Source organism: Lonchura striata, chromosome 17 (genome assembly GCF_046129695.1).
Source record: "Lonchura striata isolate bLonStr1 chromosome 17, bLonStr1.mat, whole genome shotgun sequence".
Taxonomy (NCBI): Eukaryota; Metazoa; Chordata; class Aves; order Passeriformes; family Estrildidae; genus Lonchura; species Lonchura striata.
Genome location: NC_134619.1, coordinates 11,632,204 through 11,651,734, shown reverse-complemented (window position 1 = coordinate 11,651,734; position 19,531 = coordinate 11,632,204). Strand labels below are relative to the sequence as shown.

Sequence of the window (19,531 nt, the reverse complement as noted above, 5' to 3'; positions counted from 1 at the left end):
AAAGCAAAGAGTTTCTAAGAAAAGGTCTGTTAATATGTTCCTGAAACATTCCAATAACTACTGCCACAGCTTGGCACCACAGGTCTGCAAGTTGTAACAGCATTTGTGGTAAGACACACTTTTATTTTCATTTACTATGCCACTGGATTTATATAAAGAGCACGCCTTATTCCTAACATCATTTTCCTCTAATATTCCTACCTACAACAAGTGCTGAAAAAGTCAGGTGAATGGTTGGTTGTTCTCCAGCTGTTAATGATTTCCTTCTGTTCTGAGTAAAGGGCAAGAAAGGATGGCAGAGAAAAAATAATTACTGCTTGGCTATTAAAATAACAATATTCCTACCGGAGATGTGTTAGCATCTGCTCCCTAGGAGGTTATAACTTATCCTGAGAAGATTAGAAACATCCTGGATCACCAAGTGGCATGCATTCAGTCCCACTCAAGATTTACAGATACAACCACTTCCTCTTCCCTCCTCATCTTCAGAAAATCTCCTGTGAAATTTAAAACTCGAGAGCATCGCAGCTGCAAGGTGAAATGGATCTGGTTAGAGTGAAGACACTGAGAACCATTCTGTGAGGATTGTCCATTTTTCTCATGATTCAGGAGTAGCAGCCACTCCTTTTGGCAGATGTGGATACTCACAAGGAATCTCTGATATGATGGGGACGATCCCATTCCCTGGCCATCTGGAGGGATTTGCTCTCTACACCATTTCATATTGGCAGAAAACAATAATAATAATCACAGGAGAAACAACAGCAATAATAATGAAAACCCAGTAATAACAATCCCAAAGTCTCCAGTTTCTAAGGCTGGAAAATTACTGGAGCAATGTAGAATATGCCACAACCATAATAATGATAAGGTTAGGCAAATGGGGAAGCCTCAGGAATGTGGTTGGAAACTGAGCTGGGGGAAAAGGAGGACAGAGATGCCAACTGCTTCCTTTCCTGTTATTCCCTTAACCAGACCAAGAGATATTGAAATTCCTGCAGCTGAACTATGGCTGCAATGCACTCCAGCAACACGTGTTTATGAAGGGTCTTGATAGAATTTATGACCAGCTGTTTAATTCTAATTTCATGCTCATGTCCTCCTTCCGCCAGGGTGTTGAAGGCAGCAGTGCGATGCCATTAAGGCCATGGTTGGTTAGCTCTTATGGGAATGTACATATTTGAACAAATGTGCATTTCCAAATGCTACAGACACTTGTTGGGGTAGTGGAGGACAGATTAGAGTTTGCTCTGAACAAAATCAGTGGCCTGCATTTAGCCCAGTAAATGCCCTTTTAAAAGATGTGCTTGCATTTTAACTCAAAATAAAGCAAAACAATTTTATGCCCAAGGGAAGTGTGGGCAGAGTACAGTGAGAGGGGCAGGGTCAGCACTCCTTTAAGACTATTTTTATCTGATCATCTTGACACTAAGAAAAGACCCTTAAAGGATTTTAATAGAGGCATTATGTGGGAGAAAATACAAAGAAAACAGCTCTTCTGACACATTGTCAGGCCTATAAAAAGTGTAACTCCTAACCCAGCCAGGGCTCTCAGTGTAATCTGAACATACAGCAGTGTCAGGATTACAGCAGTCTGGTTAATACCCCCAGAAGACATTTTTTTAAAATCTCATTTAAATCCAAGCTGTTTGCTCAGTCCATGAATAACTCTTTAAATTCAAGTAGTCTTTTTTTATTATTATTATTGTTTAAATGCAGCTTAGAAAATCGATACAAAACAATACCAAACTGTTCTTAATACCTGTAATCTCCCTGCTGGATCTCTCTGTACATCCACAGGTTTCTGTCATCAGACATAGAATCATGGAATGGTTTGGGTTGGATGGGACCTTAAAGCTCATCCAGTGCCACCCTTGCCATGACAGGGACATCATCCACCATCCCAGGGAGCTCCTAACCCCATCCAGCCTGGCCTTGGACACTGCCAGGGATCCAGGGGCAGCCTCAGCTGCTCTGGGCACCTGTGCCAGGGCCTCACCCTCATTTCTTTAGGCACTGGAAGGGGCTCTGAGGTCTCCTTGGAACCTTCTCTTCTCCAGGTGAACACTTCTAGGTCTCCCAGGCTGGCTCCAGTCCTTGTGGCAGCTCTGTGCCCTCCTCTGGACTTGTCCCAAGAGGCCCAAGTCTTGCTCGTGCTGGGAGCCTCCGAGCTGGATGAAGTGCTCACAGAGTGCTCCTTCTCCTCCCCAGCACCTGAGCTGCCAGGAGTATCCCTGTGCTGGCAGAGGAGACACTGAGCAGTTGGATGCAAGTTCTACTCTCAGCTTCCCTCCCTGCCCCATCAGCAGTCCAGGATTAAGTGACAAGTCTGGCTTTTTATCACAGGGAAGTGTAAGATTGGAAATGCCAAAAATGCATTCTTATGTGAAGGCTGGCATTTCAGCTGATGAGCTAAATAAGTCTGATTTAGGGTTATTTCTACCTGGGTATTAATTTCTGCTTATAATAGAAGCACCAGACATGTGCTGTCCAGTGCAGCTGAATGCAGCTTTATTTCATGTCTTAAAGTCATCTCCTAGCAAGTTGGATTTGTCACATCCTGGACAGGAGGATTATCCTCACAAGAGTATTACCCCTGTAGCTAAAAATTTCTGGTTCTTAATTTCTGTTTCTTCTTTCTTCTTACCTTCCTTATTTTCTGGCTGATGGATTGCACACACACAGTACATTCTGGTTTTTAGATGTTTGATGTTATTGCCTCCTGTTTGTGAAGACATGCTCAAGCTAGCTTTAAACTGCCTTTTGGAAGCATATCCCAGAGGAGAACAGGATAAAAAAACATCCAACAGGAAAGAAAAACAGCCCTGTATTTAATTAATTTATTCAGTGCTATGTGCAGCATTTGTGGAGTTTCAGTGGCTGCACTGCTAAGGATGCACAGTCCCTATTTGAGAGCTAGGCTGGTGTAAGAATAAAGCAGACTGGAGAGGTGACAAGCACACTGCTTTGCACCCTCATTCCTGGAGATTAAAATCTTCCTTTAGGAAGGAACCCCTTTTAGGAAGTGAGCAGGTGTGTGTTTGCTTTGACAGTAGGGAAACTCTGCATGGCTTTGTAGTGTCACCAAATTATCCCCCAGGTCTGTTATGGTTCCAGTGCTACATTTCCATGCCACTTTTCTTTAGATATAAATGGATTAAACAGTAATGGCAATTGATATATTTACGCATGGGCTTGTAAAAAAAGGATTTAACACATTCTGAGACTAAACTGCTAGGATGTCAGGCCATCTAAAGCTTGGAATTCTGCATGAACCTGAGCTTAGATGTGGCACCTGGGGCATGTTTTAGTGGTGGGCTTGGTTGTGCTGGGTCAACACTTGGACTCAATTATCTTGGAGGGCTTAATACAATTCTGTGATTCTGAGATTGTACTACAACATTTCTTGTACCACATCTGACACAGGGCCGCCTTTGTTTGTGGGGCCAGCACTAGGTTGCTCCCAGTATTACTGAGTTATTTATTGATCTGTAGCCCCTAACATCAATGGTTTGAAGGAATTCAATAAGATGGGAGACCCTGCATGGTGCCAGGGTTGTTGCTTTGCTCTCTGAATCTTGGTCACATTCCTCTGATGAGGCAGCCTGTGAGGGCATGACTTATTCAAACTGACTCTGATTAATTTATCCCAGCCAACTGCAAGTCTTGTTGCAGTAATACCTTTGACAAAAATTAAAGTTAAACTGCTCTGAGTTGGTATAGAAATCTCCTTATGCTGCTCCCTGTATAATAACATTAACTTGTGCAGGAGTTGCTATGGGAGTGTATAAAGGATTTGTGCTCTGTGGGTAATCTGTAACTTAGAACTGTTCTCAAGATTTTTAACTCCTTAATTAGCTCTAATGTGACCAGTTGGCTTCCTATTAAAATACACATTCCTGGGATCATCTTTATCATGCCCAGGCAGCACAGTCTTGAGTACAAAGTGTGAAAATCACATTCTGATATTCCCATCATAGTCTTTAGTGTGAGAAAGAGTCATTCCTTCTGTTTTAATTTCCAAATAGTTGATGCTCAGCATGGTTATTTAACATAAGTCTCTTCTGTGTCAGTGTCATGACAAAGGTCATCTTCTGAGCCAAATATATAAATTTTGGTTCTCATTTAAAATTAGCATCTTGGACCCCATGGTTTTCTTTCTGGTATATTTGGGGATGGAGACTCTGGCTTTCCCCCTGCAGCATCACAAATCACTGTGAACATAAAAAATGGAGAGTTCTAATGTGGAACAAGAAGCCAGAAAAAAGTTCATCAGAACTTAGTTCTCTCAGAGTGAGCCTGATGCACCTCCTATGAACTGGAACTTACTTCAAGCAATTTTCTCAGGTTGTTTTAATATTTGCATGCCAATTCATGCAACTGGAAACTCTCTCTGATGCTATCAAGTCTCATTGCCTCATATTGCTACCCATTATTACACAAAATCTTCTTTTCATACAACTACTTATGTTGACTTTGAAAACGAAAGAGACTTAATTTTTAGCTACACTTAGAAAATTATTTTTTCCTGGCATTTGGAAATACAAGAGTGTATTTTTATATTTTACTGGATGTTATTTGACCTTCATTTTCCAATGGAAATAAGAAAATAAAGGCAGACAGCTGTTTCTCCATCCATCAGCCATTTTCCCCCAGGATCTGATCAGTGGATTATACCATGTTTGCTTTTGGACAAGGTGCTTCACCAGCACTGGCTGATGTGGATTAATTACCTATCACCCAGCTGAAATTGTGAGAGCATTGGGGGAAGAAATGAAATTTATGATTCTTGATTCTGATTAATCTTATAGACTGCCTGTCTTCCACATAGAAAGCACCACCACTACTCTGTGGCTCCAGAAAAAAAAAATCTTTCCTGTCTGGAAGTGCTGGAGGGTAAAACAAAGAGAAGGCATGAGAATGAACACCAGAGCAGAGAAGAAGGGCAACGTGATCTGCTGAATTCATTCACTCTTGTGCCTGAAAGCCACTGGTGCCATATATCTTGTGACTATGTTAAATATGCCTTGTTGGGATAATGGGATGTCAGCAGGACAGAAAGGGTTCCAAAATTCTCATTTTCTTCAGTGCAGAGGGCAGAATATGCCGTGAGTTCAAGTGGTGTACAAGGATGCTCCAGCTGCCTTGCAAGGATGCTCCAGAGCAGATTTCTGACTGGAGTGGCTGGGCTTGGCCTGTTTTCCGTATGGATTCATGAAGATACTGGAAAATTTAGCTGAGGAAGAACACAACAGCAGAAATGGAGATGCAGGCTAAGCCTGCAGATGCACTCTAGCTGGCACATATTGGGTTTGCCCCTTGTGTGGGGTGGGTACTCAGCTAGTGAGCTGTGCTCAGGCACCCGGGCAAATTCCCTGCAAATTCCCAGACACGACTCATGGGACAGATCACAAATCAAAACCCCAGACCTTGTTCTACTGCCGAATAAAAATCCCCAGTGTGTTCTGCAGTTCATCATCCTGTAAAGCAGGCACGCAGAGTGTGTTGTTCTTTATTTCAGCAAGAAGTCTGTTGAGTTGCTTAAGTTACAGCATGAAGTTATTCTACAATTTTACTGCTTTTTGCTACTTTCTCTTTACATAATTTCTGAGTGAAATAATTCCATTTGGCTGATTGATTCAGGAATTTGACTGTCACATTTCAGGCATGACATTTGAAAACTCGTGGTTACGGACTTGAAATGTGTTGCTGTAAGTTTTAAAGTGATCTTTTGTAATGTTGAGGTGGAGCACTAATATACCTTCGGGTAAAATGTATTGCCCCTAGAAACAATATTTCAAAGTTCACTAATATTCATGACTGCCTTCTCCTTGTAATTGCATCACTGAAAGAAAACCAATGTGCTTTACAGGCTGGTTGGAAACAGCTTTGCAAAGATTATTACAATGCTCTGTGACAAAAGTGATTCCAGAGCAGATGAATGGCTCAAATGCAGTAAAGATCCAGCTGCAATGGGCTGGAACTCCTGTGCTCCATCTCTGCCTGGTGGCTCTGGTCCAATCTCAGAGTGACTTTCTGGTCCCATCTCACAGTGGCTTTCTGGTCCCATCTCTGGCTAGCCCTGATGCCCCTGGGAGTTCAAAGCACAGCCTTGCTCACATCTGTGCAGGGAAGGGTGCAGGGCTGTTCTCAGAGTGCAGAGAGCAGCTGGATTTCCCCCCTGAGCTGTTTGTGTCAGGTTAGTGCTCTTAGAGCTGAGTAAACAGCAACTGGTCAAAAATGCAAACTGGGAATGTACTTATTTATTTAAATGCATTATTTTACTTTGTGCTGAGCTTCAGCACAGCTGGTAGTGGGGCTGTGGCTGTGACTGAGGTCACCTCTGATGAGTTTTTAGACTGAGGGTTGTGCTGAACTGTGGTCTGAATGTCCCTGCCACACAGAGCACAGGAACCATTACCCCGGTGCATTTTATATGATGCAATGTATAATTTTATACATTACAAAATTACCCTACTGGGATTCTAAGCTTGCAGTGGTGTGCCTTTTCATGTTTGAGGAATTAAGTTTTGCCTGGTGCCTGCACAGCAAACCTCACCTTGTGAATGAGAGGAGCACCAGGCAATGCTGGCTACACCTGCCTCTCAAAAGGGGAGCAGGAGCCTGATTCCAGGAGCTGCACTACTGGTGACGTGCAGCAAATTAAAATGATGTGAGTCTGTGTCCCAAAGTGAAAACAGAGAGTTGACAATCAAAAATATCTTTGGGTTTTTTGTTTTGTTTTTTTTTTCTTGCAAGCAGAACATGAAAAACTCGTAGCGAGGAATGAATGCAAACCAGTAAAATGAGACTTTCACCGTCTCTTCAGCACCACTACCACCACCATGTTTTAACCTCAACAGTGCTAAAAGTTAGAGGTAGAAATTGTGTGTTTGCAATTTTAAATGCTGATGAATTACGAATCATATCAAAAATTAACAAACAGCTTGCCTGACAAAGAGGAGACAGTTTCTGCAGACTGTCACTTCTCAAGGATAAATAATGTGTTTTACAGGCAATATGCTTTAACCAGAATAATTAGGGGGAAATACAGATGAGAGCTGTATGTCTGATGGAGCTACCTCTGCTGTTGCTCTCAGAGGACCCCCTTGAAAATCGTATCTGTAGTGGATGTTTTGGAGATTTGAAAGAAAATTTGAAACGTGTGACTTTTTATCTGCTTTTGATGTTACATTCAGTTGCTTTCATCTCAGAGGATAAAAGTAATTGAACAATAATCCCAAAGAGAGTCAAATACACAAATCAATAAACTGCTCTCACAGGAGAATTTATTTTGATGAGCACACTGGTACCTCGCACTTCCCCAGGCTGTGAGGTTTCCATTCAGTGTCTTGTTCTCTTTAATTCAGATAGTGTGCCCTGATTGGAACATAAACAATGACTGAGGCAGATCTACTTGCTGAGTTTCAGCAGACAAGAACAGCTTTCTGCCTCCTTTGAGTGGCATCCTAAATCTTAATTGAGTGTTGAAAGCTGGGCACTGTCTTTTTATTTTTGTGTTCTTTTGGGAAGTATAATGAAAGCCAAGGGCTAGTGCTTCCATTATACATAGTGAGAATGCAGGCTGTTAGGAAATGTTTTCCTACCTTGTCCATGATGTGCAGAGGAATTTTGCATCCTTGGTATTCCTTTTCTCTGCAGTGCTTTCCAGTGATTTTGGAGTTTTGTGGGTTTTTTTTTGTTTTTGTTTTTAATCTATTATGATTTATTCTTCTGAGCTTTTTTTATGCATTTTTAAATAAATCCCAGGATGGGTGAGGTGGGAAGGGACCACGGTGGGGCCATCTGGTGCCACCTCCCTGCCCAGGCAGGGCCATCCCCGAGCACAGGGCCCAGGATTGTGTCCAGAGGCTCTGGAACATCCCAGGAGGAGACCCCACAGCCCCTCTGGGCTCTGCCAGGGCTGGCCCTGCCCAGGGCAGCAGTTCTGCCTCCTGGGCAGGGAATTGCTGGGCTCAGCCCTGCCCGGGGCTCCGGGGCCATCGCTGGGGCTGGAGCAGAGCCTGGGGCTGCTCTGAGTGCTGCACACAGGGACAGACTGGGACACACTGGGACACACTGGGACAGACTGGGATGGACTGGGATGGACTGGGACAGACAGACTGAGACAGGCTGGGACAGACAGACAGGGACAGACTGGGACAGACTGGGATGGACTGGGATGGACTGGGATGGACTGGGACAGACTGGGACAGACAGGGACAGACTGGGACAGACTGGGATGGACTGGGACAGACAGGGACAGACTGGGACAGACAGAGAGGGACAGACTGGGACAGACTGGGATGGACTGGGACAGACTGGGACAGACAGAGAGGGACAGACTGGGACAGACTGGGATGGACTGGGATGGACTGGGACAGACAGACAGGGACAGACTGGGACAGACAGACAGACTGGGACAGACAGACTGGGACAGACTGGGACAGACTGGGATGGACTGGGACAGACAGACTGGGACAGACAGACTGGGACAGACAGACTGGGACACCCAGGGCTGAGGCCCCTCTCCTTGGGACTCTCTCCAGGCTGAGCAGCCCCAGCTCCCTCAGCCTTTCCTGGGCACAGAGATGCTCCAGGCCCTTGCCCAGCTCCAGGAGCTCCTGGCCCTGCTGTGCTGAGGAGCCAGAGCTGAACACAGCACCCAGAGGTGTCCCCAGAGCTGGACACAGCACCCAGAGGTGTCCCCAGGGCTGGGCACAGCACCCAGAGGCGTCCCCAGGGCTGGGCACAGCACCCAGAGGTGTCCCCAGGGCTGGACACAGCACCCAGAGGTGTCCCCAGGGCTGGGCACAGCACCCAGAGGCGTCCTCAGGGCTGGATCACCTCCCTTGATGTGCTGTCAAGAGCTCAGAGGTTTAGGACAATTTGGTTCTTCCAGTAGTGCTCTCAAAGTCACTGTTTCATCACTTTAGAAGCTCCTTCTGCCAGATCAACAAGCAGAACCAGGAATATTTTAATTTTTTTAAGTATTTCTTGTTGAGGAATATAATTCTGAAGTTATACTGATAATTTCTCTTGCAGGTTGCACAGACATTAAAAGAACCCACAGTTATAAATGAGAGAAAACATACCTTAAGAAAGAATGCTTTTTTTCTGCTGCTCAGAATAATTGAACAGCCCCATGCCTGTGTAGAGGAAGCCTCTCTTTTACTCACTATTTTGATTACCTTATTTATTTTTATAGAGATAATTTATGTTTTGTCAGGATCTAGCTTCTGTGTTACTCTGAGTCTCCTCCACTTAGTCCATTTGAGGATAGTGGCAAAGCACACAGAGGAAGAGATAATAAAAATAAATGCACGTACATGTTAGTATAACAAACATTTAAAATAAATATTTTATTGAAGCATAATGAAATAAATTTGTAAAATTGGATTTTTTACTTTTCTTTGGCAAAAAAACAGTGGTTTACCTGCTTTCTAATCTCACTTTCATTAGCATATTTAATTAAGCTGTTATATTTAATCATCAAAATGCTCAGTAATGTACATTTTGTTCCCAGCCATGGAATGTCACTGCTATGTGTATCCATGATAGATACTTTTAATAAAATCAGTAATTACCCTTTATTGTTCTTTTAAATTGTTATTTTTTAAGTGTGTTAAGGCACAACAGGTTTGGGGTATAAAAGAAAGCAAGCTCTCATTTTGCCATTTCATAATATAATGAAAAAAAATTCCTTTAAATAGATGCTAATAAACCTTTTTTTAAAAAGCAGTGCTTAATTATCTTGAAGTTGTTTACAAGTGGAGCTTTGGCAGCTCAGCTCTGGCTGTAGCAGTGCTGGGGAGGCTGTGCTGGCAGCTCAGGTCCTGCTCTCATCCTCTGCTTCCACTCTGCCCCTGGCCAGCCCCTGCATTTGGTCTGGGGGTGTGACAGGCACATTTTGGAACAAATGGAGGGGTCCAGCTAGATCTGGGATCCATTTATGGACATTTGGGGTGTTTTAAACTTGTTTTGTTTGGTTCTGTTTAGCAAAGTAGGAGCCTGAGATTAGAGGATGTTTTATGGGATTTGGAATGTTTCAATATACATTTGTAATGTATCAACATACATTTCCCTTTTCAGTATATATTTTCATTTTTGTATATATTTTAATATTTTTATATAGATATTCCTTTATATATATATTTTCAAATCTTGGGTGTCTTTCAGTGCAGAGCTCTAAGTAAAATTTGCAAATGAAACAAAACCAGATCAATTAAAAAAAAAAAATGAAGAGGGTTTGCAGTTAACTGAATTAAAATTATAATGTTAGTTGTGGAAAAAGTTTGGTCCCTGGCTTACCTAACCACAGACTCCATTATCCAACTTATTTTTTATTTATTTTATAATAGTGTGGCAGCATTCCTCCTTCTTTATTGCTCAGAGAATGACCTGAAGGAGCCTGGTTTAGTTTATCGGCTGTAATGACACCTATTTCTTTGTACATGGTTTGGGCTGCAGTGATTGAAGGCCTCAGAAACAATTTGTTTGTTGTCTGGTGATTTCATTGTGTCAGTCTCACTCCTTTCTTCTCTTTTCTCTGTTGCAAATCTTTCAGAACACCCCTTTCTGTATAATTGCTACTTTCAGCTCTGTCTGCACCTCCTTCGGACCAGTGATGATATCTGAAGTGGTTTAAAGGAAAGCAAATTTAGATCCAAATATTAGGGAGATGTTCTTTCTTCAGAGAGGGCAAAGCCAAAACACTTTCACAGCACTGCAAGACTGGTGAAATCTGTTTGATCAGTGTTTTCATCTGCCATGTGTGAAAAGGTGTTTATCCCACATTTTGGCTCAGAGGCATTGCAATGTGATGGGCAGCAGCTGAGCACACTTTGCACTCGAGGGATGGACAGAGCTGTCCATCACTCATGTCTGTGCTGGGTCAAGGCTGGGGAAGGTGTTTGGGGCAGGATTTCTTTGATGAGATGAGCAGCACACGCTGTGGAGGGGCTGAGTTTACCCCAAGCCACCACACACCTGTGAATTTTGCATTTAAGGTAAACCTCTGGCTTATTTTTGCTCTCTTTGCTTTGCTGCATTTTCTATAGTAGGTGTGTTTCTCTAGACTTTTTTCATCCTGTGGAAATTAAGGGAGGAAGATGAGGGATAGGGAATAAAGGGGAGAGAAAGAAGGCTTCAGCTTTTATCTAGCACCCTGAATAAAATCATTGTTGGACACATTTTAGTTTGGTTTTCCATCCACAGACCAAGAATGCTGTCTTTGGAAAACACAAAGGAAACCTTCTAACTGCTGCTTCCAGGCCAGGCTGGGGGGGCTTGCAGCACCCTGCTCCACAGGAAGCTGTCCCTGCTCATGGCAGGGGTGTTGGAATGGGATTATCTCAAAGTCCCTGCCAACCCAAGCCTTTCAGAGATTCTGTGGTTATGAATTTTGTGGCTGTTGCTTGAAAAATGGCCACTGTTTCAATTTGTTGTGGGAGTGAAATATTCTGTGCACTTCTCCACCACTCTGTGATGCTACTAAATTTATATTTTGTAAATAAAAATGAATGTAAATTTTTCCTGGGCTCCAGAGGGAGGCTGTACCGTGCTTGTAGTTGGGAGAACACAGGTTTTGCTGGTGTTACCAGCTACCAGTGCACCAAATTTTCTCCTTATCTCCTCCCAGTCTGCCTAGAGGAAGGGCTGGGGACTTTACTGGGATGCCCAGATTCAGTACCCCAGATTGGGGTGGCCTGTGCTGGTTGGGGTGATGACCTCAGTGTGGGTGTGCAGAGGGGAAGAAAGAATTCACAGTTAAACCTGTTTCCTCTCTTTCTGTATCTGGAAGCACCAGTTCAGGATTCACACAAAGCTGCTGCTCGTGCCACGCTCCTTTTTCTTCCCTTTGTGATTTCTCAGTCCCTGTAACCTGCAGCTCGGAAACAGAATTTAATCAGTGCACTGCTAATAAACTCTGCCTGCTGCCTTCCACAGGGTCAGGGGACACGGGCACAGGGCCCCAGATGAGGAGGGACATCTCCACTCTCTGTCGTGTCTTTACTGACAGCAGCAATTTCTTGCAATTAGGCTCCTGCAGCAGGTACTTAACCCTGGGGCAGCAGCTGATTGTCTGTGTTTAACTTCATTCCTCTGTGTTCAAACCCCAGTGTCCCTCCATGGCTTCCTTTCCTCTCTGTTCTTCCCCTGCTGGAGGGTTACAGAGCTCTGACAATTGTTATTGATAATCTAAACCACCCTTTTCTCTTCCATGCCTCACCTTGAGAGAGAGGATGGCCGAGAACAAAATGAGCTCTGTGACACTCAGTAAGGAATGAGCAACACTGGCTTAAAAGTCAGCTTTTCTGTGGAATTTTGATGGCAGAAAAAGCAGTCTCTGGACATTGTTTGCTCAACAATGGACTGAGAACACAGATTCCACTGATGGTTCACTGGAGAGTTTGTTTCATTCAGGCCACTAGAATCATCAAATCATTTTGGTTGGAAAGCTCTTTAAGATCGAGTCCAAGTGTTGGCCCAGCACTGCCAAGCCCCCTATTAAACCATGTCTCCAAGTGCTTTACATTTGAATTCCTCCAGTGGCTGTGACTCTAAGAGTTCCCTGGGCAGCCTGTTCCAACATCTGACCATCCTTTCTGTGAAGAATTTTTCCTCATATCCAATTTTAACATCCTCTGGCCCAGCCTGGGGCCGTTCCCTCTCCTCCTGTCCCTGTTCCTGGAGCACAGCCCGACCTGGGGCTGTCCCCTCCTGTCAGGAGCTGTGAGAGCCACAAGGTCCCTCCTGAACCCCTTTTCTCCAGCTGGGCCCCTTCCCAGCTCTCAGTCATTCCTCATAGGACTTGAGCTCCAGACCCCTCCAGACTCACACATCCCAAGGATTCCAGAAGGATTCCTGGCTGCTGAGTGCTTGCTGCAGCCCACCAGAGTAATGAAAGGTAGCAAAGCATCAGTGGGTGATGAGGTATTAAAAAACGCTCTTCGGTCCTTGACTTTGATGTGAACGTTCAAAATGTAATTAATGGTTCAGCCAGGCTGAAATAAAAATACAGCATTTGCATGGTGAAATCCCAGAGACTGCAATTTTCCTTGCATGGGTTCAAGACTCGTTTCAGATCTGTGGCAGCTGTTTTATTGTCTAAGCTTCTTAAAAATTTTCTCTTTTTTTTTTTTTTTTTCTCCAAGGTCTTAGGGCACATAGAAAATGTTACTTCAGGGTACACAGTTTACACCAATATCTGATATCTTAGGTATTCACATTAGGCTGGTCTGTTTCTATCTTGCTTTGGTGGATATCTTTGTATAGTTAAAGCTGAAATATGTATTAGCAGCTTTTATTCCACTAGCCAAGAGCAAAGTTACTACTTTTCAGATATTTTCTTGCATTATTTGGAAGCTATCATTTCAAGAATACAGAAATGAAACATTTGTCCAGTTTCATATATCAACACTACCAGAGAATTGTACATGAATTATAAATTTTCTTTATCTTTTGGAATAAAACATGAAAAAGGTGATATTAGGCAAGTCCCAGGAATAGGTGCTAGAGACCTTTTGAGACTGAATACCCACAGAGATATCAGACAGAAGGAATTATACAGAGAGGACAGTAGGACCACTGCTCTTTAAAAACAACAATACAAAATCTCATCCTGGAAAAGGAGGTTTCAATAGCTTCTGCTGTGGAGGAAATCAGCATGGTAACAGCAAAACATTTTCAAAATTATATAGTCTCAGTATTCAGGAAAAAAGGAAATTGAAAACAAAAGAAAACTGGAAAGAATATAAAGCCTTCTAAGGCCAGTTTCTATTTGTTGATTTATTTCCAGTTTGCTTTCTCCCTCTCTGAAACTTAAATTTTTTACTTATTTATTCCCCCTCTACTTAAAGATCTAGATGGCCACCAGATGTCTGTCTCCACACTTGCAGGCAGGGATGCCTCAGGACATGGGTATTTGAGACCTGGTTTAGGACTGCCAGCCTGAGAACAGATGATTCTTGGGTACAATGTGGTGTAGTGGGGTCTGCACTATGGATTTTACCTTCCTGGTCTGTAACCAAACTCACCTGTGCTTCACAGGCTGCTTACTCAATCCAGAGTCTGTGTAAAAATCCATGTGTGTGATGGAGTTTACAGCATTTACAGCAAAGTTTTGAGCAGAATTAGAAGCTGGTTGCAGAATTAGAGTTTGGGGTAGGGAAGGAAAGGGCAAATGTGGACAGGATGAGAAAGGAAGCTTAAAGTTGCAGGAAATCTTCCCTAACACAGTTTTGGGCAGATTACTTGGTGAGGTGATGATCAGATTGTTCTTGGTGAGGTGATGATCAGATTGTTCTTTTCTTTGGTTAATGGATGATCTGACATCCATTAACCAAAGACCCTCTAATTGCTGATTCACTCCACAGCATGACTGATTTAAAGCCAATAATTGTAATTTAAAAAATAAAATAGAGGCAGTATAACATTAACATGGTGGTGAATTGCCATTTTCAGCTGCATTATTGCATTTCTGTGAAATGTTTTTGCCTCGTCTCAGCCACATTCTGAGTTGGTCTCTGCAGGTGAGTGCTTGGTGTAATGCAGACTTCAGCAGGGCAAATATCTGCATTGTCTTTTGCTTTTCTTTCCTTTGGATGCATCTTGGAATGAGGCTTGGGATTACCTTTGCTGTTTCAGAAGCTGAATATTTTCAGAAAACCATTCTTTTGTTGACCTAATTTATCTGTACAACTCATCTGCAGAAACATATATTCCAGGGATTTATAGAAAATGAATGCTTAGCACCTCATGCTAAGTATATATGTGTGCAGTCATGCATAAAAATTTCCTAATTCCTAAATTAATCTTTTTTTTTTGTTTGACACACAGAGTTTAAGACTCACTTTTAAGAGGTGTTTTCTGGATGCTGAGGGATTGGCATGACTTATAGGAAAACCAAAAACATTTGCTAGTTTAGACCCCTGGTCTTTTAATATCCATCCCATTTCCAAAGTGTCTGCACATGTGAATATCTATAAAAAGATGCAAATACTTTCCCATTGCCAGTCCTTAGGGGATTTTTAGCAGTAATACAGAATGTGCAGGTTGTTAAAATGTATTTTCTGCTTATGCATGAGTAGATTGAAGTCAGGATGGCTGGTGCGTGCGTTACTTTCAAGAATTACTAGAAGGGTTTTTTTACACTTTAATTATCTCTCAAAGAGGTGTGACTGGTATTCAGGAATCCTTCCAACTTTTTTGTTCACATGAAAACATTTTTTTTGTAGGTTGAAGTCTTGAGAGACTATGAGGAGAGGGAAGAACTCTGAATTGTTCTATAAATTAAGAAACTTTATGCAAAATTATGTATTTTCTGATTACCTTGTTCAGATATATATTGAGCAAAAGAGCAAATGCAAGTTGAAGAAATGTCAGATAAACAAACTCTAACATCTGTAGAATTTTTATGGTCTGACTTATCTCAAACACTGATTTTACTCAGTCATCCTTCATCCTTTATATCTACATGTCTAGTGGCACATGCATCTATATTTTATATAAAGGGCACAGTGTAGTCAGAGCATTTGAGTTAGGCTGTTAAAAATAAATTAAGGAACAGCAGGTGAAAATGATTCCTCCACATGAATATTCAAAGTTTACCTCAGCCAGATACTGTAGAAAGAATAATAAAGAGCAAAGAAACTTTAATGGGACCAAGGCATGGAGATGATCTGAAATTAAAGTTTTACAGGCACCGGCTTGAGAGGACTCAGAAAACACACTCGGGAGTGGCAGGATCTGCCTGCACACCCCATTGTCAGAACATCCAGGAGTTCAGCAGGTGAGGGGACACTGGGATGTTGGAAATCCAGCAGCTGATCCCTCAGTCTTGATTCTTTCACTCCGTGGCTTCATTGTGAGCAGAGTGGGTCTGGAGGGTGTAGGGGCCATGGAGCTGAATTCAAAGCTGAGAAACCTGATTTCATTCCTTCCCCAGGGGCCATTTCCTGTGTGTTTGCATCATTTAGGGCTGCACTCACCAAGGTCGTTAAGCACTGTCAAGTAGACCATCTATTATTTTTAAGTTTTAATAGCTACTACTATTTTTATTTTTTTTTTCTTTGTAAGAATGAAGAAAACACAACTCCTCCACCCCTTATGGGATGGAATCCTATTGGAATAAATCACACAGACTTCATTTTCTTCATGGTGGAAAAAGCCCATTCTTTATTCACATAACTCCTTTTTATCCAGTTTTACAGACCTCATGTGTGACTCCACTTAGTCAGTGGCTTTCTTGCCAATTACTTTATTGATTAGTAAGAAGTTTTTCTGTATTGATTAGTCGCTCAAACTCTCAGTGTGTATGTGCAGGAAAAGTTGTTTGTGAGAGATAGTTTTCATTTTTCTATCTAACAGTATAAAAACAGTTAATACAGGTGTATGTTGTTAACGAACTGCTCACACCAGGATTGCTTTCACATGGGAACTTGCAAAATGTTAGCTTTGACAAGGCCAGCCACTGACTCTAGGAGAGCAGGCTTGATTTTATGAAGCCTTTCTTTATGGTTTTTCTACCTTTCTGCAACAGGATCCTGTTGCCTGTGTTGGACTCAGTGAGATTTCACAGGAATCAGGAGCATGACAACTGTTCAGGGCCTCATGACAGGAAATTTCCATGTGAAACTCAGGAGCCAGAATGCAGCTGTGGATCCAATGTTCATTTCCCAACCACTTTATACATTGTACAGTGTAAAAAATGTGTATATTATGGTTGGCTTTTTGCAAATATTACAATGAATATTATATGTGTAATGTTAGAAAGTTATGCTGTATTAATTCTCTTAAGTAGTGTGTTAAATATAGTTTTAGGTTCCAACATAATGTTAAAATAGAGACTGTGTATGTGGGGGAAGTTTTTTTTTTTTTTAGGAATGAGATACTTGCTTCGAGGAACACCTAAATCTTCCAAAGAAGAGGAATTTATGTTTTTCTTATCAGAAGAAGCTAATTTCTTCAGGCCTTGCTCAGAGTCGAAGATGCCATGGGGATTAAAGGAAACAGTTGGCATACAACACACAGAGTTTCTTGTTTTGAATAGAATGTATGCATAACCATGAAGGATATATGAATATGCAACAAGTGTATTGGTTTAAGGTTATTCCTTTGTTCACAAAACATGCTTTTTGTGACTTAGTGTCCTACAGCTTCCGGATGTCCATAATTCTTTGCCTTTTATTGCCTTGTAATTGTCCTAACTCTAAACTTCATTACTCTAATTGTATTACTATTTTTATATCCATTTTATTATTATTAAACTTTTAACATTTTTAAAAACCAAGCGATCGGCATTTTCCCACATACAGCAAAGCAGAGCCGTGGAGCGCTGGGACACTCCACACACAGAAGGAAGCACGTTCATGGGTGGCTGCCTCGATGAAACATCAAATTGTGTTTCTGTTTCTCCTCCTGCTCCCCAGACCCCGTGCACGGGCCGCAGAACGTGGAGGTGGTGGACATCCGCTCGCGGCAGCTGACGCTGCAGTGGGAGCCCTTCGGCTACGCCGTGACGCGCTGCCACAGCTACAACCTCACCGTGCACTACCAGTACGTCTTCAACCAGCAGAAATTCGAGGCGGAGGAGCTCATCCAAACTTCTTCCCACTACACCCTGCGGGGGCTCCGGCCCTTCATGACCATCAGGCTGAGGTTGGCTCTCTCCAACCCCGAGGGCAAAATGGAAAGCGAGGAACTGGTGGTGCAGACTGAGGAGGATGGTGAGTTGTGGTGGGGTTGGTTGGCTGGGTTGGGAGGGATCACTCGTCTTCAGGTTGTAAATAACACCATAACCTTCTGTCCCACAAGGCTGGTGCAGCTTTCTGAGTGTAAAACTTGTAGGTTTAAATGGTTTCCATTTCACAGCCAGGTTCTTGAAAGGATGAAGGTCCCTGAAGTGCTTGGGGCATGACAGACACCAGTCTGAGAAGCTGTTAAAGAGCTGTAGGTTTAATTCTTTGTGTTCTGAACCACCTAGCAGCTCCCTTTGTCATATGGGCGAATGCAATCCTGGTATTTATTGATTTTTCTTGTGCCTTCACACAGAAGAAGGCATTCCAAAAGAAATGTATAGTTCCTTCTTTTCCAGAGTGTAGCTTTTCTTAAAAGTGATCTTCTGAACATCCCATTTTACAGAGATCTCAGAAGTAAAGTTAATTGTGGTATAAAAGAACGGCCATGGATATAAAAGAACAGTTTTCTAGAGGAATTGATGGAAAGCTTCAAAGCATTATAACCCCACCTGAGCTATTTCAGACCAAGGAATAAATTCCTCTGCCTGGGATGTAGAAGTTGCTGTCCTAAGTTTCTCTCAGCTGAAAGTGGCTCCTCCAGGCCCATATATCACATGGGGAGACACAAAAGGATGGCAAATATTTCAGAAAAATGAGAAGGGCTTTTATCAGCAAGGCTTGGGAGTGCATTTAGTTGGTTATCTCCCACGGCATTAACATTTTGCTGCAGTAGGTGGAATTTTTTTGAGCTGGCCTTGTAGCTGTAATGAAATATAAATCTTGCATTGTTACTTTACTAAGCAAATCAATCTTTCCTGTTGATAAAGGTGTGCAGCCCCTTAGCATCTCCATGCCAAGGTGCAGTCTGGCAGTTTAGGTGGAGAGCTCTGCTGTTGTGGGTGGAGAAGGACAAATCAAATTCCCTGCTGCTGCTCTGCTGTACTGGAATAAAATCATACTAAAATTAGCATCATATTTTCATGGATTCTGATTTTATTTGTCACTTAATGGTTACATTAGGGTATTGTTATTTGAACCAAAAGTTGAAAAATAAGCCTTTCACGCTGATAGTAGCTTGGTAATGGTAGTGCCTTGAGGGATTTTAATTTTTAATTTTATTTATTTATTTTTAACACTCTGCTTCCTGTCTGATGGCCTTTTGGTGTCTCCTGTGTGCAGCTGGAGTTGGTGGAGTTTTTAATATACTTTGTTGGCCTTTTTTTCCCCCTGCAGTTCCTGGACCCGTTCCTTTGGAATCTATCCAAGGAGGACCTTTTGAAGAGAAGATCTATGTTCAGTGGAAGCCTCCAAATGAGACAAATGGCATCATTACACTCTATGAGGTGAGCAGAACAGATTGTTGTCAAGGAATACATGCCACAGGGTCCTTTTCATGTGTGTTTAAGCCAATCCTGAGCTCAGAGACATCACAGCAGGTGCTAAAAGAAGATTGATTAAAATAGATAAGAATTTTCAAGATAGTCTGTTGCTACCACTGAAAAAAATTCCCAGTTCAGAAAAGAGAAAACTTTCTTTCCAATATTTGTGGCAAATTGAGAGCCACACACATTTCCCCATGTCTCAGGTGCTCTGCTTCCTTCTGCAGTAGCTCCAAGGTCTGTTTTCTTTCTTTTTTTTTTTTTTTTTTCTTCTTGAGGTAAAACACTGCAAGGTTTTATACCTACACAATGTAATTGATTCCTCTTTGCCTTCCACCAGTCACAGCACTTCCTTATAATATCAGCAGAAAGCTGATAATCAACTCTTATCTCTTTTTGAATATTTCAGTG

General features: G+C 42.3%; 1 protein-coding gene across 5 annotated transcripts in view; it reads left to right on the top strand.

The window, feature by feature from the left end:
• The window catches only part of PTPRT (protein tyrosine phosphatase receptor type T), a 465,371-nt gene that overhangs the window by 284,878 nt on the left and 160,962 nt on the right, over positions 1-19,531 (top strand). For all 5 annotated transcript variants that reach the window (XM_021535473.3, XM_021535470.3, XM_021535472.3 and 2 more), the window contains exons 8-9: positions 17,433-17,729; positions 18,975-19,084. In XM_021535473.3, the coding sequence (XP_021391148.1) occupies positions 17,433-17,729; positions 18,975-19,084 (407 nt within the window). The remainder of the gene's footprint in view (positions 1-17,432; positions 17,730-18,974; positions 19,085-19,531) is intronic.